At 31.4% G+C, this 22,666-nt stretch overlaps 8 protein-coding genes and 2 non-coding genes across 10 annotated transcripts; 5 read left to right on the top strand and 5 right to left on the bottom strand. All coding sequences in view use genetic code 6, as the record gives it.

The window, feature by feature from the left end:
- Window positions 1-2,323: 2,323 nt before the first annotated feature.
- On the top strand, window positions 2,324-2,908 carry SS50377_25229 (uncharacterized protein; the record flags this gene model as incomplete). Its single annotated transcript, XM_067909063.1, has 1 exon — window positions 2,324-2,908. One exon carries the CDS (start codon window positions 2,324-2,326, stop codon window positions 2,906-2,908), a length of 585 nt encoding a protein of 194 aa, XP_067763884.1.
- A 977-nt stretch (window positions 2,909-3,885) lies between these two features.
- Window positions 3,886-4,563, bottom strand: SS50377_25228 (Cysteine-rich membrane protein 1; the record flags this gene model as incomplete). Its single annotated transcript, XM_067909062.1, has 1 exon — window positions 3,886-4,563. The coding sequence occupies one exon, from the start codon at window positions 4,561-4,563 to the stop codon at window positions 3,886-3,888; it is 678 nt and encodes a 225-aa protein (XP_067763883.1).
- A 1,547-nt stretch (window positions 4,564-6,110) lies between these two features.
- Window positions 6,111-6,183, top strand: SS50377_t20081. The gene has a single exon. It is a non-coding gene; the product is annotated as a tRNA-Cys (tRNA).
- Window positions 6,184-9,141: 2,958 nt separating this feature from the next.
- Window positions 9,142-10,038, top strand: SS50377_25227 (Cysteine-rich membrane protein 2; the record flags this gene model as incomplete). Its single annotated transcript, XM_067909061.1, has 1 exon — window positions 9,142-10,038. The coding sequence occupies one exon, from the start codon at window positions 9,142-9,144 to the stop codon at window positions 10,036-10,038; it is 897 nt and encodes a 298-aa protein (XP_067763882.1).
- Window positions 10,039-11,272: 1,234 nt separating this feature from the next.
- On the bottom strand, window positions 11,273-11,345 carry SS50377_t20075. The gene has a single exon. It is a non-coding gene; the product is annotated as a tRNA-Cys (tRNA).
- Window positions 11,346-12,892: 1,547 nt separating this feature from the next.
- Window positions 12,893-13,570, top strand: SS50377_25226 (Cysteine-rich membrane protein 1; the record flags this gene model as incomplete). Its single annotated transcript, XM_067909060.1, has 1 exon — window positions 12,893-13,570. One exon carries the CDS (start codon window positions 12,893-12,895, stop codon window positions 13,568-13,570), a length of 678 nt encoding a protein of 225 aa, XP_067763881.1.
- An 85-nt stretch (window positions 13,571-13,655) lies between these two features.
- SS50377_25225 (uncharacterized protein) lies at window positions 13,656-14,489 on the top strand (the record flags this gene model as incomplete). Its single annotated transcript, XM_067909059.1, has 1 exon — window positions 13,656-14,489. One exon carries the CDS (start codon window positions 13,656-13,658, stop codon window positions 14,487-14,489), a length of 834 nt encoding a protein of 277 aa, XP_067763880.1.
- A 58-nt stretch (window positions 14,490-14,547) lies between these two features.
- SS50377_25224 (uncharacterized protein) lies at window positions 14,548-15,132 on the bottom strand (the record flags this gene model as incomplete). Its single annotated transcript, XM_067909058.1, has 1 exon — window positions 14,548-15,132. The coding sequence occupies one exon, from the start codon at window positions 15,130-15,132 to the stop codon at window positions 14,548-14,550; it is 585 nt and encodes a 194-aa protein (XP_067763879.1).
- A 3,926-nt stretch (window positions 15,133-19,058) lies between these two features.
- On the bottom strand, window positions 19,059-19,814 carry SS50377_25223 (uncharacterized protein; the record flags this gene model as incomplete). Its single annotated transcript, XM_067909057.1, has 1 exon — window positions 19,059-19,814. One exon carries the CDS (start codon window positions 19,812-19,814, stop codon window positions 19,059-19,061), a length of 756 nt encoding a protein of 251 aa, XP_067763878.1.
- Window positions 19,815-22,065: 2,251 nt separating this feature from the next.
- SS50377_25222 (uncharacterized protein) lies at window positions 22,066-22,620 on the bottom strand (the record flags this gene model as incomplete). The annotated part of the gene is made up of 1 exon (XM_067909056.1): window positions 22,066-22,620. The coding sequence occupies one exon, from the start codon at window positions 22,618-22,620 to the stop codon at window positions 22,066-22,068; it is 555 nt and encodes a 184-aa protein (XP_067763877.1).
- Between the last annotated feature and the right edge of the window lie 46 nt (window positions 22,621-22,666).

The following is a 22,666-nucleotide window of genomic DNA, read 5'->3' as shown; positions in this document are numbered from 1 at the left end:
ATGCATTCTGAGTATCTTAAAGGCAAAGTATCATTCTTAATAGCGTTGTGGATTATACTGTGTATATGCGTACATTAGATATTCTGGTAAAATATGATAAAACAAACTCGCGTATATGTTACTGAATTTATCTGCACAGTGTTTATGTTTCTGAGCAATCAGCATGATAGGGGAACTGTTATTAAAATATCCTTATACACTAATATTTTAAATAAAATATATCCGCCGTATTTAAAGATGTATATGCTTCTAACAGCAAATAAGAAATCCATATTAAATAAATTTAGTTTCTATTTGAATATTTGCAATGAAAGTTTATATTATTGCGTATACCAGGTGAGTACTTGAATTATAAAATTTGCAAATATCGTGAGTATTACTTTTAGTTTTGATTATCCACAATGCAAAGTTTAAGTCCGTTAATCACAATAAATTTATATTTTGTTCACCCGAATTATCGTTATTTAGTATAAATACAAGACAGTTTTATAAGCAAGAATACGGTTAATGATATTTAACATTATTCTTTAGTTGATCAATATAATAGAGCTTAATATTTGATTAATTAATAACATAGCTTATCGAATTATGAGTATTTTATGTAAATCTATGCGTGGTCTTGTTATTATGTTTAAACAGATATATAAGATTATTATTGTAAAGTCTATGCAGTTATAAGCTATACTATTTTCAAGATTTCGCGAAAATATATGTTTATATAAGTAGCCAATTATGCTTATAGGAATACAAATTAATATGTCATAACTTGGAAAACTGCTGCGTCCTTTACCTATGCGATACACATATACTTATGCTAGTTAACACAGTATGCTAAAGGTTACAGGTTCTCATTACTGTAGTCTGACAATAATATTCGGGTATCACTATATAACAACAAATTGAAACGAGTCTGCCAAATAAATAAAAGCGTTATACAGAATATTAAAGTACTCAAAACTTACTATATATCCTATATGCTAGGTTTTCATATTATTGCACATTTTTATGACATGTACTGTATATTTATATAACTAAAATCTCATAGAATGAATCTAATTTATCATTTATTCGGTTGGTGCATCAGTAAATATTGTTTATACTCAGAATATAGCGGTGCTTATAGGAGATACTAAGCTAGTACATATTACTGAAAACCATTAATCCAATAAAGGTCACTAGCTTCGTATCCATAAACAGCGATTTGGTAATTTACAAGAGCTAAGCTTAGGGTAAAATCAAAAGAATGCGAAATTATACTAGATAAAATGGTAATAATTAGCCATCTTTTGCATTAAATTTTAACCTACAACAGAAATATATCGTAATATACACGATACGACGAAATTATATAGCGAATGTAAGGTGGTATATTAATAGCATACAGTTTATTTATAAAAATATGTTACATACTACTAGATTTAGGTATTTTTATAATAATATCCCACAACAAAGATACTGCGGCCAAATACAATATGAGGCTGCTATGGAGCAGGGCAAACTAATGAAAAAGTAAGACAGTAAAAGCTTAAAATTATAAATGGATATGTTAACTAGAGTAAGCATAATTTAGTTTAGACTTTTAATCGTGTTTGATGCATATGAAAATTTGTACATAAAATTATTTTTGTATTTCAGCTCCGATATTAATTAAAGTTTTCAGATAGAAAATGTATTGCAAGGACTTATCTCATTACGTATAAGAGAAAGCTTCGGTTACCAGTAAATTTTGATATTGTACCTTATTATTCTTGAGCAGTGTGGCACAAGATCGCATTTAGCGAGAAATGCTACAAAATAATAGTATCAGCAAAAGTTTAAAAATAAATAAGGACATTAATATAGCAAACAGTGAGTCTATGTTAGCATTCGCATAGAAATATTACTAGTATTTAATTTGGGGTTAGAACCTAATCAAGCTGATGTGATAATTATGGATTATATTTCTGCTGGTAAACACTTAATATAGCCATAAGAGTTTAGACGGGTTGAGAAGTTTGTCAATAAGCGTGGTAAATAGTTTCTAGGATTTGCTCGGTTCAGTGGGTGATGGAAATAATGCTAGCTCAGCTTTCACAATCCAGGGATATAGCAATAATAACCCAACTGGTCGAGAATAAGATTGTAGCTGTGCTAATTACGATTTGGTAAATTGTGGTGTGAGATACTCTGAATTGATACTGTTAGGGCATATGTAGCATGGAGAGAGGTTTATGGATGCTGATGTGGGGGGCCAAAAGGTATCTAATTGATGACGGTAGTTTTAGCTCCTACGTAGTGTAAAAGTGCTATTTGATAGATTTTGCAGTACTGGGCCGGATCAGGTATGGGCCGCATTGCACGACGCTCAGATTCTGGGTGCTTGGTAAAATTGTGTTTTAATATATAGTATTATTATATATTTAAAGGTAAAGGGGAAATATTCGTAAGAATAATATTTTTTAATATATAAAATGTAGTAAATGCTATTGTCACGGCGAGCGTATTAAGAACTAGCGCTTATGTGCTAGCGAATACTGTTTGCATTGCATTGGTAAGAAAAGCCAAAAAAGATGAATGTGTGCTTAGCGAATGCAATACAGACTCCTACTACAGCGCAGCAGATTTCTGTCCGAAGACGATTAATAGTTCAACAAGTGCGAATGTTGCGATGGCACCTGCAAATATTTCGCTGAAGCATCGAATTAGTGCACGAAGTGGTTCGCATGGAGCTACTGAACAAAATAAAGTGACTGTGAAACATTACCTGCAAGTGCATCTAAGACTAATCATTAGAAAGTGTTTCTGCATTTATAAGCACCAGGGATGGTCAATCTTCAATACTGCACCAAACTGCCTTTTAGATAATAGTTATGGCGGCTGTTCGCTGTGTTATAATGAATATTTAGCTAAATCAAATAGTAAGTGTTGACCATGCTCCACATCGATGGCAATCGACTTAAAATTCAACTGCGGGCGTAAACTTTAAATCAACTGCTAGAATGTAAAGCACATGACGAGAAACCCTGCCTGGAAGGCTTTAAACCGATTGACAGTAAGTGATGAAAATTACTGCCTTATGATGCAGAAGGCGGTACCAGTGGATTTTCTAGAAATGGAACACCTATTCCCATAATTCCCTCAGAAGCGCGATAAAAATGCATCAGCGGGTGAGGCGGAAGCTCAGTAGAGCACATTACGAGATTGGGGCAATTTCTATTGAGCAGTACGCCCTAAAACTGCAAACTGTAGCAGTTTAGAGACACCACTTGATAGTACTGGCGAAAATCACCCAAAACTGTGCAGGCGAAATGCGCGAGGCTTGAATGCTGCTCGAACGTCGGAAGCACTCCACCTGAAACTGGCGAGGTCTGGACTTTTGAGGATAGGTGCCCGAAAACTGCAGATACCACGGATAGTAGTGGGAAGTAAGCGCCGAAAATAGCGTGATTTGCGCGCATGACAATGCCAGGTGCGTAATGGTGGTGGGTGGTAGCAGGTAGGCTATCATCATGGTGGGTCGTGGGACTGGAATTTGGGGTATAAAATATGCAAATAGGAAAAGAATCATAGGATGCTGGGATTCGACTGAAATAAGGTAAGGAGAAGCAGTTAAAATAGGAGCAAATGGCGGGTTAAACGAGATATGAACGTGAGTATAATAAATCATCTAGATAGAAATAGCTTTAATTGGAATAGTATTGGGGGAAACTAGAAAAGCTGTAAGCAACTGAGTAAAATTATCGAAATAGGGTTAGTGTTTAGTTCAAGTCATATTAGGTGGTTTTAGTTTACCATTTTTAGTATGTTCTGCTTAACTTCATTATTAGATATAATAAAATATATTATTCAAATTAAATGCTGACATCCCAAATTCAGAAGTTTTACTATATACTTATAAATTAAATATCACTTTTTACCCTTCTTGATAAAATAATAAGCAAGGCCGCCCGCAACGGCGCCAACGACAAGAACCACCCCGACGACAATTCCGGTCACTGCCCCACCACCTAGCTTGTTGCTGGCCGGGGCCTCGGGGTCCACCGGTTGCTCCGGTGGAACTGGCACATTTGGATCAACCGGTGGAACTGGCACGTTTGGATCAACCGGGTCATCTGGGATATCTGGGTCTGATCCAACTTTCCAGCACATTCCAGTAATTAGTGTAAATCCTTAAGCACAATCCAGACAACGGCCATCCCTGTCCATCTTCATTCCTGTTAGGCAAGTGGCACATGTTGGTAAACCACTATCTTTGCAGGTCTTACAGTTACTTCTGTTTCCACATTTGCACGATGACGTGGTAAAGTCTGTGCAAGTTTTAGCTTCTCCTTCACCACAAAATTAATCCTATATGAGATCCTTACAGATTGGAGTACATTAACCTGTTGTCGTCGTTACGTGAGTAGTAGGCTCACAGGAATTGCACGAAGCTGCAGACTAGCAGACAATGCAGTTTGCTTAGCATGGTTAACACGTGTGGGTATTTTTGTCGCAATAACCTTCATGTTTACTTGCGCAGTCGAAATGTCTAGTACACGTGGAAACTGCATCATTTACTTGCGTATTGGTATTATCTTGGGTCATTTTTAAAACCATGGTATATATTATATTCTTCAATAAACAAAACACTATTTAACCTGTTTTTTAAAATCTCATAAATAAAGCTATTACTTAAATATCACAGTTTCTCAAAACCTAGAAAGTAATGGCTGTTCTAATATATTAATAAATACCTCTAACTATAAAATGTAATTTATCAAAGAATAATTAATTACAACAATATTATCACTAATGTTATCGTAATGTAAAAAGAAGAAAATATTTTGAGAAGGAGTCCGTAATTTAAAGATTTCAGCTATCTGCAAATAATTACAATATATTTAATTTAATATAAAATTGTGTAAAACAGAACTTTATATATTATATTGATTTTACTATTTTTCTAACACTATCCATGGAACATTAAACTACTGTTTTCACAAAATTTAGTAACTTCTATTTGCAATAAACTAATTTCATCATAATTCGAAGTTAGAAGGTAGTAATTCTACTACTATTAACTAATTTCATACGATGAATAACAAATAAAGTATAATATTATAGTGAACTAATTATTTAATATCTTAAATAATAGCTACAAGTAAGAAGGGAAACTAAGAAAAGAATTTAATATTTTTCTTGTTCAATTAAATTCGACTATCCTTATATAATATACACTTTATATTGAAAATGCACTTATATGGATAAGAAATTTACGATACGAATTAGTCACCCTACAGTATTTGGCGATCGTGTCTCAAAGGGAGCCCGTAAATCTATGAATCAACACCAGTAAAATATTTCTGTGAATTTTATGTAGATTTATGCTATTTTGTTCCAAAGCGTTGATTACTATCTAATACGTTCTTTTTGCTGCTAAAAAAGAACTTATCTGCACCTTTTCTGTGCAAATATCCCTCAAGTTTCATTATGTTTCGTTTCGTCTAAGATCTAGGGCTTTCTACGTTAGCATTGAATTAGTTCGATTCAGGTTATGATCGCACCTTTTTCTTCAGTATTGAGGTTTTCATACACGGCATAACTCCATTGACCTCAGTTTCTAGCTCTTTTGCTTACCTCACATTCTTACTATGATACCAGTAAGAACTTCTGATATTAAAGTAGGTTAAACCAACAAAAACAGTGACTAAAGGAAAAGTTTAGCGAATAACATGAATGGGCGTACTGAGGTAATTAATATTTTACAAATAATAATCTTCTACCTCAACTATAAACTATGCCCAAATTGCTGATGAGATTAAGTTTATCGAAAACTCAACTGCCGATATTCGCATCATTACTATAATATTGACAACGTTAATTAACATTTAGGTAAGCAAACTAGCGAAAGATATGTCATACTAAAGAATAGAGTGAGTATTTCGCCAGGGCACAACAGTCCAACGAATGAATTAATGCCGAGAACTGAAAGTTAAATTTTAACAATACCGCAACCCTAACCCCGTTCTTCAAAAGTTGAGGCTAAAACATAATATTATAGACCACTTAATATTATAGGTAGAAGATCCATGCAGCGTTGCTATGCTTACCTGCCCCAATCATAGATTCCCAGCAAAGGAGAAAAAAGACACGGGAGTATAGCTCAGGTGGTAGAGCAATCGCCTGCAAAGTGATCGGTCACGAGTTCAATTCTCGTTACTCCCTACTTTTTTGTGAGATAATAATACTTTTATGATTATAATATTGTAAGGATAGGTAGTATATATATATGATGATATAAAACGTATAATTTTGATATTATAAATAATTTTCGTGCAGGCCTGAAATCATAATATAATGCAGAATACAGATTTAATTATTCATATATTCTATTAATAAATTAGATGAATCTATTTATTAATATTATTAATATTTAATGAATTCATAATTCATATTCAATGAATCCAAGGAAATTAGCCGATTATTTAAATCCAATAATAGTTTTAAAATCAAAGTAACAGATACTACTAATATAGTAATAAATGAAATACTATAAGCTTTAATTATAAAGTAATAATATCATTAATTTGTATATTTTAATTGTTACAGTAACGAGATATACACAATTATAATATACATTTTAGTAATTAAATTTATATTTACATATTGTTTTATTTGAATGAATCACCTGTTACATGTAGATTTCTTTCATTAATTATGCTAGAATTGGATTATATGTTCTAGTATAATAATTTTATCTATTGAACTTTTCAAACTTTAAATTTTTAGTTATATTTAATTATTTTAGTACTTAAACTTATTATTATTTTAATATATAAATTAAGTCTGTCTAACCTTATATGTAATATCTACAATGGTAAAACTGTAATTCTTCTTAATCTTAATTAAAAATTAAATTTCGTAATCACACAAAATAAATTATTATTATGTAATTTTTTATTCATATACTATATTCTACTAAAAACAACAAGCTGTTATAGTCACAATTTAAAATTCTCTAATTTTTTCTTATTTCATCATTTTCATAAATAAAATCAACATTTATGAAATTTCAAGTTTTATTTACATTAATGGTAATAATAATTTAATATCTCTTATAGATTCATGCATTATCAGACTCATTTCCCTTTTAAAGTCTATGACAAAGTAAAATATAGACCCACAAAAAATCCAAAAACAACCGCCAAAACATCTAAAATAATCCAAGAATATCACCCCAGTTAGTATTTATACAAATTATATACTTTTACCCTAGTCTGTTCAGCATTTTTAATCAATAATTTTATGTCCTTCATATGACAAATTACACTGCCCTGACTACTCCTAGAAATTATTCTTCTAACATGTTAAACAATCTTACCCATGGAACCTAAATGTTGCAGGACTTTCGGCAACTACGCATTTATATTTCGTGGTAATATTTTCACTACTAGTCAATTTCTAGCAATTTTTCAGCTCTACCAGTTTTAAAGATCACTGCATTTCAGTTATAGGAACCTTTCATTCTGGTTATATAATACAACTCGTTTTACGTGCGGCAAAGTATTTCTGAAGACCATGTGAATCAGTTTGCATTGGAATGCTAGTATCCGTGTATGAACATATAGCAAAAATCCTATTCTTTAAATTGGTATTGTGAGTATGGTGTACAGATAAGTTAGCATGTCTGAATTCTTGGCTTTATAACATATCTATTCGATAATTTTGAATAATTTTGTTCGCTGAGGCATGAATTGCCTCTGATAAAGGTGCTTCATAGGTTTCTGAGTCCTTATTTTAAGCACAGTTCTTGCAGTTGATCGTATTTATGTTGTCGCTCCAAACATAGTCCGTGTTTAAAACTATATTTTCTAAGCATGGGAAACAATTAAGAGTAGTAGATTTAAAACTAGGGCATTATATTAGTGTTTTACATTAGGATTCTTCAAACAAATATGTTCGTGACGCTGTGATTATTGAGAAATTAATTGATATAATTCCTGGTAATAATACGGAATCTATAGAGTATCAATAGCTTTCTTTAAGGTTCTATATGCAACTAGTTGTTTACATATGCACCTAAATTAAATTTTAACATAATATTTAATAGTAAATATAAGTAATATCGATAAACTTTAAAGGAGGAAAATACTTTAATAAGAAAGAATGACTGATTTTAAATTAGATACTATTCCTTACTTTATTTATTGATTTAAGTTCAAACAATTTCTAAGTTTCCAGATAATATATTAAAAAAATAGAATTAATATATTTAAAATAATTTTGTTTTACGACTTCAATTACTAATAAAGCTTAAAGTTATTTATTAATTGTTCTCATAAATATTCTAAATAATAATTACACAAATCATAAAATACAATATTATTAGTTAATGGTATTATGTATTTATTTTTCAATGATTTAGTACTAGAATATTTTGTGTTAAATTATTTATTTATGTCATTTAATACTGCAAATTTAATAAAATATTAAAAACTCGTTAATTCGTATAAAATTCATAAGAATAAACAAGTTACATCCAAATGTAACATAAATAAGTAAGAAATAATTTTGGTGGATATTTAATTTCAGATATAGTATAAAATTTATATCTTAAGTAATTTATTTTTTCTTAATGAATATAATTTAGCTATTTATTACAATTATTAGAAAATTTACCGTTTAGGTCATTTGGTAAAAGATTTTTATTGAATAAGAGTTTTATTATAACAAAGTACCAGAAACTATTCCACAAATATGTATTCAATTGCTTTATTATTTATAATTCATCGAAATATAATATTTTAATTCAAGTAAGTGTTACCAATTTTAAATTATCGGATGTGTATAATACTTGCAAAACCAAACAACCAATTAGATTTTTAAAAATTAATATTACCTATATGTATAAACTAACAATTCATTAAATAAAAATTCTTTTAAACGGGAATACTTTATTAGATAGATGTAAGTTAATTTATGTAGCTTTGGCAATATTTCAATATTTGTACATATAATCATTTATATTAATATAATCTAATTTTATATAAGTATATCAAATTTGTGGTTTAATAATTATATATTACTACCATTAATGTAATATTACTATTGTTTAAAAACTAAAATCCACATCATCATTTACATCAAGTTAACTAAAATATTTCGAATATCGATTTTCACAAAATGACAGAAACTGGTACATGCACAGATGAAGTTTTCAGCTGCAAGGCTGGATATTTCTGCCCTGCAGACGACTCAACGACCGTAAATTGTGATCCATGCTCTGAAGATATTGTTTATGGTTAAGGTTGTTACTGTGAAGACAACAAATCCATAGACAACTGCCAATAGTGTACTGGGAATAAATGCTCTAAATGCGTATCTTTCACATTTTTATAAAATGATTAATGTCTAGACTGTCCTTTTGGTTGCGATAACTGTGCAAGTACCGATTCTTGCACTACATGCTCCGAAGGTTTCGAAAAGAACCCATAGACGTCACTATGTGAATTTCCCTGTAAAATTTAGGACGACTGCATGTTCATCTAAGGAAGTTTCTGTGATCTAGATACATCAAAATGCTAATTTTGCATGGAGAATTGCTTATTTTGCTCTTCACCCACAACTTGTGATCTCTGCGACCTTTTTGGATTTGTCACTACACTAGAAGGACAATGTACTGAGGAATGCGAAAATATTCAAAACGGATATTACTGTGAAAATGGTGTTTCAAAGTCTTGCAGTGAAAGCCTAACATCAGAATGCAAATGTGGAGAAGCTTCAAATTGTGCTTCTTGTGATGAAACCGGCGAAAAGTGCAAAACTTGTTTGCCACATATGAAATTTAACTAACGTGGCGAATGTGGAGAATGCGATGACGGGTACGAATTACGTACTAAAATGTGCTGGTTGTCTGAAAATTAGGATCCATCAGTTGTAAATAAGTTGGGCGGTGGTGCGATCGCAGGAATAATAATAGGGGTACTGATAGTTGTGGGAGGACTTTGTTTCGCCACATTTTGGTTCATGAAAAAGAAGGTTAGTACTGCTCCGGTATAAGTAAGAAATGATTTTGAATGATTTATTAAATATTCGTAAATTAGAAAAAAATTATTAATAAAATAAGTTTTCTATCTAGACTTGATAGTACTTGTAGTAGTACATATTACATACTACTGATGTTATAAAAATATTTATAATAATAGGTAAAATTAAGAATAAATACTGCTATAAATCGCTATATTACTGTATGAAATCCTTTTTACACAATAACTATGTATTAAAAATAGATACAAGTAGATAGTTAATTATAACATAACCTTCATTAATATTGTTAAACTACTTTCATATATAATTAAATAAAAGCAATATTCATAGCTTAAAATAGTTTTATAAATTTATAGACTATATTTTTAATATTTTCATGTAATTCCTAGTTTTATGTAAATACATTTTTAAAGGAAGTTTAGCTGTATGCTAAACTAGTGCTGCTAACTTTTGGCTGTTTTGCATATGTCACTAATTTAAATAAATATTACAAAAGTAAATTAATTATTAGTGGTCTATCATTGTAAATAATTACTAATACATGAATTTAGATCTTTAAGCATCATACAAACACTAATAAGCCCAATTTTAAGATTTTTATTACTCTAAATTAAAATCCTAATGTGTAATTTATGGCTAACAACTTATTTAATGAAAAAAATATTATTTATATTCTCAAATCAAGGATAAACTCAGCAATTTAAACAAAATCAGTTTAGATAACAATACAATATTTATTTTATTTCTCAAGGTAATAACATTTTAATAAAATAACTATAGGAGAACAGTCATAAGTTTAGAATATATCACCATTTTGAAGAAAAATTAATACAATTATTATATATTATAATTATACTATAAAAATAATTTAGAAACTTAATGTTGCATAACTTTAAAGTAATTTCCTGATCATAGTAGCATTTTATGTAAAGATACAGTAATTAATAAGGTATGTAATAGTTTTAGTTCAAAATATTATACATATCACTGATTTATGTTTCTAAGATTGTATACTGAATAAAATATACATTTTGTCAATTATTTCATTATGATATTTGTATCTTTTATCGTTGTTAGTCTATTTTGAAAGTAATAAGCAATATTCTTATGAAAAAATTACTATTAATATGGTTTATTATTCATGCAGTAAATATTTTATGACTAAAAGGAATCAAGTTTTAGATAGGTATTTGTAATATAACATCACTTATAACCATATTAATATTAGATATAATTAATATTATCTTATATAGTTTTCTAAGATAGTAGGGAGTAACGAGAATTGAACTCGTGACCGATCACTTTGCAGGCGATTGCTCTACCACCTGAGCTATACTCCCGTGTCTTTTTTCTCCTTTGCTGGGAATCTATGATTGGGGCAGGTAAGCATAGCAACGCTGCATGGATCTTCTACCTATAATATTAAGTGGTCTATAATATTATGTTTTAGCCTCAACTTTTGAAGAACGGGGTTAGGGTTGCGGTATTGTTAAAATTTAACTTTCAGTTCTCGGCATTAATTCATTCGTTGGACTGTTGTGCCCTGGCGAAATACTCACTCTATTCTTTAGTATGACATATCTTTCGCTAGTTTGCTTACCTAAATGTTAATTAACGTTGTCAATATTATAGTAATGATGCGAATATCGGCAGTTGAGTTTTCGATAAACTTAATCTCATCAGCAATTTGGGCATAGTTTATAGTTGAGGTAGAAGATTATTATTTGTAAAATATTAATTACCTCAGTACGCCCATTCATGTTATTCGCTAAACTTTTCCTTTAGTCACTGTTTTTGTTGGTTTAACCTACTTTAATATCAGAAGTTCTTACTGGTATCATAGTAAGAATGTGAGGTAAGCAAAAGAGCTAGAAACTGAGGTCAATGGAGTTATGCCGTGTATGAAAACCTCAATACTGAAGAAAAAGGTGCGATCATAACCTGAATCGAACTAATTCAATGCTAACGTAGAAAGCCCTAGATCTTAGACGAAACGAAACATAATGAAACTTGAGGGATATTTGCACAGAAAAGGTGCAGATAAGTTCTTTTTTAGCAGCAAAAAGAACGTATTAGATAGTAATCAACGCTTTGGAACAAAATAGCATAAATCTACATAAAATTCACAGAAATATTTTACTGGTGTTGATTCATAGATTTACGGGCTCCCTTTGAGACACGATCGCCAAATACTGTAGGGTGACTAATTCGTATCGTAAATTTCTTATCCATATAAGTGCATTTTCAATATAAAGTGTATATTATATAAGGATAGTCGAATTTAATTGAACAAGAAAAATATTAAATTCTTTTCTTAGTTTCCCTTCTTACTTGTAGCTATTATTTAAGATATTAAATAATTAGTTCACTATAATATTATACTTTATTTGTTATTCATCGTATGAAATTAGTTAATAGTAGTAGAATTACTACCTTCTAACTTCGAATTATGATGAAATTAGTTTATTGCAAATAGAAGTTACTAAATTTTGTGAAAACAGTAGTTTAATGTTCCATGGATAGTGTTAGAAAAATAGTAAAATCAATATAATATATAAAGTTCTGTTTTACACAATTTTATATTAAATTAAATATATTGTAATTATTTGCAGATAGCTGAAATCTTTAAATTACGGACTCCTTCTCAAAATATTTTCTTCTTTTTACATTACGATAACATTAGTGATAATATTGTTGTAATTAATTATTCTTTGATAAATTACATTTTATAGTTAGAGGTATTTATTAATATATTAGAACAGCCATTACTTTCTAGGTTTTGAGAAACTGTGATATTTAAGTAATAGCTTTATTTATGAGATTTTAAAAAACAGGTTAAATAGTGTTTTGTTTATTGAAGAATATAATATATACCATGGTTTTAAAAATGACCCAAGATAATACCAATACGCAAGTAAATGATGCAGTTTCCACGTGTACTAGACATTTCGACTGCGCAAGTAAACATGAAGGTTATTGCGACAAAAATACCCACACGTGTTAACCATGCTAAGCAAACTGCATTGTCTGCTAGTCTGCAGCTTCGTGCAATTCCTGTGAGCCTACTACTCACGTAACGACGACAACAGGTTAATGTACTCCAATCTGTAAGGATCTCATATAGGATTAATTTTGTGGTGAAGGAGAAGCTAAAACTTGCACAGACTTTACCACGTCATCGTGCAAATGTGGAAACAGAAGTAACTGTAAGACCTGCAAAGATAGTGGTTTACCAACATGTGCCACTTGCCTAACAGGAATGAAGATGGACAGGGATGGCCGTTGTCTGGATTGTGCTTAAGGATTTACACTAATTACTGGAATGTGCTGGAAAGTTGGATCAGACCCAGATATCCCAGATGACCCGGTTGATCCAAACGTGCCAGTTCCACCGGTTGATCCAAATGTGCCAGTTCCACCGGAGCAACCGGTGGACCCCGAGGCCCCGGCCAGCAACAAGCTAGGTGGTGGGGCAGTGACCGGAATTGTCGTCGGGGTGGTTCTTGTCGTTGGCGCCGTTGCGGGCGGCCTTGCTTATTATTTTATCAAGAAGGGTAAAAAGTGATATTTAATTTATAAGTATATAGTAAAACTTCTGAATTTGGGATGTCAGCATTTAATTTGAATAATATATTTTATTATATCTAATAATGAAGTTAAGCAGAACATACTAAAAATGGTAAACTAAAACCACCTAATATGACTTGAACTAAACACTAACCCTATTTCGATAATTTTACTCAGTTGCTTACAGCTTTTCTAGTTTCCCCCAATACTATTCCAATTAAAGCTATTTCTATCTAGATGATTTATTATACTCACGTTCATATCTCGTTTAACCCGCCATTTGCTCCTATTTTAACTGCTTCTCCTTACCTTATTTCAGTCGAATCCCAGCATCCTATGATTCTTTTCCTATTTGCATATTTTATACCCCAAATTCCAGTCCCACGACCCACCATGATGATAGCCTACCTGCTACCACCCACCACCATTACGCACCTGGCATTGTCATGCGCGCAAATCACGCTATTTTCGGCGCTTACTTCCCACTACTATCCGTGGTATCTGCAGTTTTCGGGCACCTATCCTCAAAAGTCCAGACCTCGCCAGTTTCAGGTGGAGTGCTTCCGACGTTCGAGCAGCATTCAAGCCTCGCGCATTTCGCCTGCACAGTTTTGGGTGATTTTCGCCAGTACTATCAAGTGGTGTCTCTAAACTGCTACAGTTTGCAGTTTTAGGGCGTACTGCTCAATAGAAATTGCCCCAATCTCGTAATGTGCTCTACTGAGCTTCCGCCTCACCCGCTGATGCATTTTTATCGCGCTTCTGAGGGAATTATGGGAATAGGTGTTCCATTTCTAGAAAATCCACTGGTACCGCCTTCTGCATCATAAGGCAGTAATTTTCATCACTTACTGTCAATCGGTTTAAAGCCTTCCAGGCAGGGTTTCTCGTCATGTGCTTTACATTCTAGCAGTTGATTTAAAGTTTACGCCCGCAGTTGAATTTTAAGTCGATTGCCATCGATGTGGAGCATGGTCAACACTTACTATTTGATTTAGCTAAATATTCATTATAACACAGCGAACAGCCGCCATAACTATTATCTAAAAGGCAGTTTGGTGCAGTATTGAAGATTGACCATCCCTGGTGCTTATAAATGCAGAAACACTTTCTAATGATTAGTCTTAGATGCACTTGCAGGTAATGTTTCACAGTCACTTTATTTTGTTCAGTAGCTCCATGCGAACCACTTCGTGCACTAATTCGATGCTTCAGCGAAATATTTGCAGGTGCCATCGCAACATTCGCACTTGTTGAACTATTAATCGTCTTCGGACAGAAATCTGCTGCGCTGTAGTAGGAGTCTGTATTGCATTCGCTAAGCACACATTCATCTTTTTTGGCTTTTCTTACCAATGCAATGCAAACAGTATTCGCTAGCACATAAGCGCTAGTTCTTAATACGCTCGCCGTGACAATAGCATTTACTACATTTTATATATTAAAAAATATTATTCTTACGAATATTTCCCCTTTACCTTTAAATATATAATAATACTATATATTAAAACACAATTTTACCAAGCACCCAGAATCTGAGCGTCGTGCAATGCGGCCCATACCTGATCCGGCCCAGTACTGCAAAATCTATCAAATAGCACTTTTACACTACGTAGGAGCTAAAACTACCGTCATCAATTAGATACCTTTTGGCCCCCCACATCAGCATCCATAAACCTCTCTCCATGCTACATATGCCCTAACAGTATCAATTCAGAGTATCTCACACCACAATTTACCAAATCGTAATTAGCACAGCTACAATCTTATTCTCGACCAGTTGGGTTATTATTGCTATATCCCTGGATTGTGAAAGCTGAGCTAGCATTATTTCCATCACCCACTGAACCGAGCAAATCCTAGAAACTATTTACCACGCTTATTGACAAACTTCTCAACCCGTCTAAACTCTTATGGCTATATTAAGTGTTTACCAGCAGAAATATAATCCATAATTATCACATCAGCTTGATTAGGTTCTAACCCCAAATTAAATACTAGTAATATTTCTATGCGAATGCTAACATAGACTCACTGTTTGCTATATTAATGTCCTTATTTATTTTTAAACTTTTGCTGATACTATTATTTTGTAGCATTTCTCGCTAAATGCGATCTTGTGCCACACTGCTCAAGAATAATAAGGTACAATATCAAAATTTACTGGTAACCGAAGCTTTCTCTTATACGTAATGAGATAAGTCCTTGCAATACATTTTCTATCTGAAAACTTTAATTAATATCGGAGCTGAAATACAAAAATAATTTTATGTACAAATTTTCATATGCATCAAACACGATTAAAAGTCTAAACTAAATTATGCTTACTCTAGTTAACATATCCATTTATAATTTTAAGCTTTTACTGTCTTACTTTTTCATTAGTTTGCCCTGCTCCATAGCAGCCTCATATTGTATTTGGCCGCAGTATCTTTGTTGTGGGATATTATTATAAAAATACCTAAATCTAGTAGTATGTAACATATTTTTATAAATAAACTGTATGCTATTAATATACCACCTTACATTCGCTATATAATTTCGTCGTATCGTGTATATTACGATATATTTCTGTTGTAGGTTAAAATTTAATGCAAAAGATGGCTAATTATTACCATTTTATCTAGTATAATTTCGCATTCTTTTGATTTTACCCTAAGCTTAGCTCTTGTAAATTACCAAATCGCTGTTTATGGATACGAAGCTAGTGACCTTTATTGGATTAATGGTTTTCAGTAATATGTACTAGCTTAGTATCTCCTATAAGCACCGCTATATTCTGAGTATAAACAATATTTACTGACGCACCAACCGAATAAATGATAAATTAGATTCATTCTATGAGATTTTAGTTATATAAATATACAGTACATGTCATAAAAATGTGCAATAATATGAAAACCTAGCATATAGGATATATAGTAAGTTTTGAGTACTTTAATATTCTGTATAACGCTTTTATTTATTTGGCAGACTCGTTTCAATTTGTTGTTATATAGTGATACCCGAATATTATTATCAGACTACAGTAATGAGAACCTGTAACCTTTAGCATACTGTGTTAACTAGCATAAGTATATGTGTATCGCATAGGTAAAGGACGCAGCAGTTTTCCAAGTTATGACATATTAATTTGTATTCCTATAAGCATAATTGGCTACTTATATAAACATATATTTTCGCGAAATCTTGAAAATAGTATAGCTTATAACTGCATAGACTTTACAATAATAATCTTATATATCTGTTTAAACATAATAACAAGACCACGCATAGATTTACATAAAATACTCATAATTCGATAAGCTATGTTATTAATTAATAAAATATTAAGCTCTATTATATTGATCAACTAAAGAATAATGTTAAATATCATTAACCGTATTCTTGCTTATAAAACTGTCTTGTATTTATACTAAATAACGATAATTCGGGTGAACAAAATATAAATTTATTGTGATTAACGGACTTAAACTTTGCATTGTGGATAATCAAAACTAAAAGTAATACTCACGATATTTGCAAATTTTATAATTCAAGTACTCACCTGGTATACGCAATAATATAAACTTTCATTCCAAATATTCAAATAGAAACTAAATTTATTTAATATGGATTTCTTATTTGCTGTTAGAAGCATATACATCTTTAAATACGGCGGATATATTTTATTTAAAATATTAGTGTATAAGGATATTTTAATAACAGTTCCCCTATCATGCTGATTGCTCAGAAACATAAACACTGTGCAGATAAATTCAGTAACATATACGCGAGTTTGTTTTATCATATTTTACCAGAATATCTAATGTACGCATATACACAGTATAATCCACAACGCTATTAAGAATGATACTTTGCCTTTAAGATACTCAGAATGCATATGTAAGTAGATTCAGTGGCTTATCAAACCTAAAAGTATATAATAGTATATAACGTTAATATATGATCATGAAGAATTGAAGTTTATACCCCCGAAGCTACTATCTTAAGAATAATAACCGTTTATCATTTTATGTACTAGTTTACATCATGCCTGTATATTCTCTAAACTGCATAGTGTTAATGTTCTATTACTATAATACCTTTAAATATATTTAAGGCAGATTAATAATTTCCATATGTTTGCCTGGTTGCATATATTATTTAACAGGTTACAATTTTACTAATTATCATCAATCATTCATTCAAATACCGACCTTGTTGATATTTAACTATGATATCCACATTTTACCAGAGACCAGCATAATTTATTTAGCTTGATAACCTCGCATAGGCAAAGTATTAATAGTTTTCCTGTAGACTCAATATAGATTACTTCATCCAGGCCAGCCAGTAGTAAATCCCCAAATTTGCTATTATCGTATCATTGTTAAATTATGCAAATATCAAGAGCCTATTACAGCCTAATTTTCATTAGTATATGTTGTGCTAAATAAATTTGATGCTTAAGTTAAAATATCTACAGCTCTTAGTTAGTTAGAAAATTCAGGAAATGATAGTCTCAGAAAGTATGCAACACAGCCAATTTACTATAAATATACGTTAGTATCATATATATGATGTGCTAAGAGCTATGCATAATACGGCTGCTAGGCCTCCTATAAGTTATCTTTCAGGGTGTTGTAGATAGGATTTTATGCTGCACTAGCATTTACGTATGCTTCTGAAGATTTGCATACACCAAATGAGAGGTAGAATTCTAATATCAGTGATACGTTGGGTGATATATACGGTAGCTTCTATCGGCCGAGGAAAGTAGAATAGTACCATTTCCTTTATCATCGTTGTTTAGCTTTGGTACTACTGAGTATTCACCCATCAATATGGTAGCATATCAGCATCTGTTTTCAGAGGATCTAGGATTCAAGGCTAACTAGTATAAATTAGAACCTTGTAGTCATCAGGATATTGTACCAATACCATGCATTTACGCATTTAACTAGAACCCCGTCACTCAGGTTGCGCCTCTTCTATTTTCTATTACACAGTATTTGTTGAACATTTTATTTGCTTTGCCAATGCCTTGCATCTAAAATTTTAAATTATTCTGAAGCTGCGCCTCCTGCTTAGGCTAGAATACATATCCCCATATGATATTTTACCAATGAAATAAATTTCCAGAAGAATTTATGCTCCCATATTACTAACGTTATTGACTGAATCTAATATAATAATGGTTAAACTATTCATCTTACTACATAGGCATCCCCGCATTACAAAACTCATTGTACCCATCAAAATAAGAAAGAAATATAATACGTTAACAACCCCTGTAATTTAGTTATATGCTCTTTTATGATCCAGGGATTCTTATAATAAAATAATACCATATGAAGATCTTTGTTTAGCATCTATTTTAGCGATATTTCCCTATATTACAACATGAAAAATTATCATGAACTGAATTGTTTTTTATTAATCAGCAGTTCCCCCATATAATTTAATCAGTTTACTTATCATCTCAAAATTAGTTTCAGCATTCTTCAGTTTATATAGACCATATAGCATTCTAATCTAAATAATATATGTTGTATTTGCGCATATCGGTACTATTTCACTTTACACATGCTAAACGTATTATCCATATTTCCTGGTAATTTTTATTCACGCTATTATTTATATCTCCCCTTAACCTGAAACACATCCACGTTCCCCAGCTCCCTCATTACCGCACACGCTGCCATCATGGCCCTTATGACCAGCTTCACACATCCCTGCAATTTTTGAAGCTAATTTTCAGTGCGATATATTTGTAACCTATCCGATATCCACACACTCAATACTATTTTTTACCATTTTCCGCTAATTTCGGCATCAGCACACACGCAAATCGCTATCTCTCGTTTTCGTCGTGATATGGAAGTTTCGATTTTCGGGCCGGTGTCTGGGCGCAATGTGTGGTGCAGCGTGAAATTTGTAGCAGGTGATATAATAGGTGGTGCGGGGTGGTTATTTTATATTTTTGGGCGCTGGTGACAAGCCTGTCTCTGTGGGATGTTACTGATTCTCAGCTCAAGTAAAAGTATTTGGGGTTTTATTGCGGTATTTTAAGAATTCCTATATCTGATGTAATGGTAGATAAACTTTTAAGAGGAAAGCTGCTGCATGCTTTTCTGGGTCAATGGGGCCTGGGAATGGTACTGTAAGTCTTACTAGCTGATCTGTTATAAGGCTCTGCTGAAGTCGCAATTGTGCTAACTAAACCGTTCAGAGTGCTATTTTGGTGGTATAAATATCATGTGGGTGCTGAATTTGGTGTACAGTATATATAAACTTGCAAATTCTAAAATTGAATTTCATATCAGTTGATGAATGCGTGGTAGCTAGATTAATAGCTGATATTAACACTGGCTAGACTTATGGAACTTGTTAATTGTTATTATTGGTGTAATTATTTGTATTTTCAATGAAACAATGTACTTTACTCCCTAGCAATATCTTAAACCAAGAGATACAAGAATGAACTTTCACGAGGCTAGGTGTTGTATGCTGAGGTGCTGGGTTTCTACTTTATACAAAGTTTCGTAGATAAATATTTGGTTATATATCAAATGAAACAGTATTGTAGCTTACTGTACATGATTATCTATTAACTATATAATTATTTTATAGTTAGCTTTATGGTTTTGTGTTTCATTATCAGTATCTTACTATAATAGGCGTTTTATTTGTAACAACATAATTCTCATAGTATTACCATGATAAAATTAACTATCATATTAACAAATCGTGAAACTAACACCGCAAAATAGCTAATATCTAGTAATAAATATTCTTGTTTAGAGAAATTATAGATTCGATATTTAGTACAGTTATTTATTAAAGATAACGATACTGTACTAATAACTGAACAAGTATAAACTTATTATCAGCATTGAAGGCTATCATTTGGCAGAGAATAATAATATTTGTAAAAAATTTACTTCTGAGTCTACTTTTTTGATAAATAATAACTTGAATATCATAACATGCAAAAGTAAGACGAGGAATTCCTATAGCAAGATGAGATAAAAGAATACACAAAGAAAGTCATTATATAAAATGTATCTTATTAAAATTTGAGTATATAATAAGTCTTTATTGGTAATATTTAGTTATAGTTAATTAACACTATTATTTTGGAATATACATTGATAGAACCTGAATTATCAGTAGTTTAAGTTTAATAAAATTATTGGAAGAATATTATCCCGTAGTTGATAAGTTAGTGACCTACAGTCAACTATTCTATTTCAATATAAACTAAGTATGTACTTTATGCATAATTACAATAGTCTGATACTATTTGTTTTGTATTGATATAATTATTTAGAGAATTAAATTTGAAAGCTATATCCAATAATGCAGTTTATAAGTAATTATTATCACAGCCTTCTTGTACTACATTATTTATATTTACTTTAGCGGCGGTACGTTGTAATGTCTTTACCTTTCATAATTTTTTAATATAAATATAATTGTGTACTAATAATCATTCGTTATTATTCATATAAAGTTATTATTCGTTAACAAATATAAATATATAATAAGTCTATTTTCTTAACCTTTTGCATACAATATTATACCTGTTTAGGAACTGTTACCCTGTTTTTATCTTAAAATAATATTTTTTGATATATAGCTTGTATATTAGCCTTTGCTTTTATATAACAGTGTCTTTTTATTTTTCCAACGCAATTTCGGATATTCTCAGCTGTTTTTATATTAGTTTCTATCTATCTTATGAATAATCCTACCAAAACATATCCATCGTATATCTCTTAATTTACGAATAACAAGGTCCTCTACGGCTTATATTTTTCAATCATTAAATTATTAACCCAATCAAGTCTTTCATCGGTGATTAATTATAAAGAGTCTACTATTAATATAAACTAGTTTAAAATTTAATGTTCTCCTCACCACTTAAGAATTCCAGCATTGGCTGCAAAACAATTGCCTTATCGATAGTGTCTGACGAATGTCTTAAGTAAAGACAGATATTTCTGAATAAAAGGCATCTAGGCAGCTTTTTAAAATTTTGAATTTTCATTAAATCCGACAAATACAGGATCTAGTGCATCTAGAAGTTAATCTTTAACCCGTTGACAAATTAAATTAGTGAATATAGAAATTAGCAGCTTTCAAATTCCATTATTTTAGATAATGCATAATTCAAACTCTACCCAATTCCCTAAGTTCTATATTATTTAAATACAACATAGCAGAATTACCAATAATTTGTATACTCATACAAATGAATTACCAACTCTATTATCTGAGTAGTCCACAGTGTAATGTTTCTTTTCCGTAATAAATTGCACAATCTCTAATGCAGTATATGGTAGAATATGCCTCACTGTTCTAGCTCTCGGAAAACATTTACAACACATAATTGAATCACGCCATTTGACAGAATGCTTCTCAGTTCCAGATTTCTGAAACTCCCCATAGAAACTCTTCCTAGCATACGTTTTACTATACCACTATAAAATCCTCACTTTCCATATTTCAGTTGATTTTGTGATTTCCCCTAAGTCCTACCATTTATAAAGGCTCGCTACCGTTTTTCCGAATGCCTTATAGACACGTTTGCTGCACCAGCATTTGCCGAAGTATAAAAATGCATTTAGTATTCAAGTTTACGTGAGCCTAGAAAGTGATGCTTGCTGTAAAATATTAGAGCTGCAAAATTATCAAAAGTATATTTTTCCTCGCTTTAAGTAAGTTATTTTATACTAGTTGAGTTTAATAAAGGCAGAGAAGCGGAGTGCCAGAAGAAATAATGCGCTCAATTTATGTGTTGGAAGCAGGATTTAGAAATTGCTTCTCTGGAGTCAACAAAACTGCAAATTTGCTGGACTGGTCGCGCAGTGCGATTTCGTGTTCGTAAGTAACTTATATTCCATTAAATATGTTAATAACTAGTTGCTACTTAACTGCAGATTATTTGGGAGTAGCAACCTGTAGTGGGTATTTTAGAATATAAACAATAATGATATATTGCTAATACACGTCAAATACATAAACATTCTCTTCCGATTTTTGAAAGAATGAATAATTCATAAGTTTGTGAAATATGACTACTGATACCTATTCGATGCGAAAATTA

Source organism: Spironucleus salmonicida, chromosome 5 (assembly GCF_000497125.1).
Source record: "Spironucleus salmonicida strain ATCC 50377 chromosome 5, whole genome shotgun sequence".
Classification (NCBI taxonomy): domain Eukaryota; phylum Fornicata; order Diplomonadida; family Hexamitidae; genus Spironucleus; species Spironucleus salmonicida.
The sequence above is the reverse complement of the archived record's forward strand: the minus strand, read 5'-3'. Positions and strand labels throughout refer to the sequence as shown.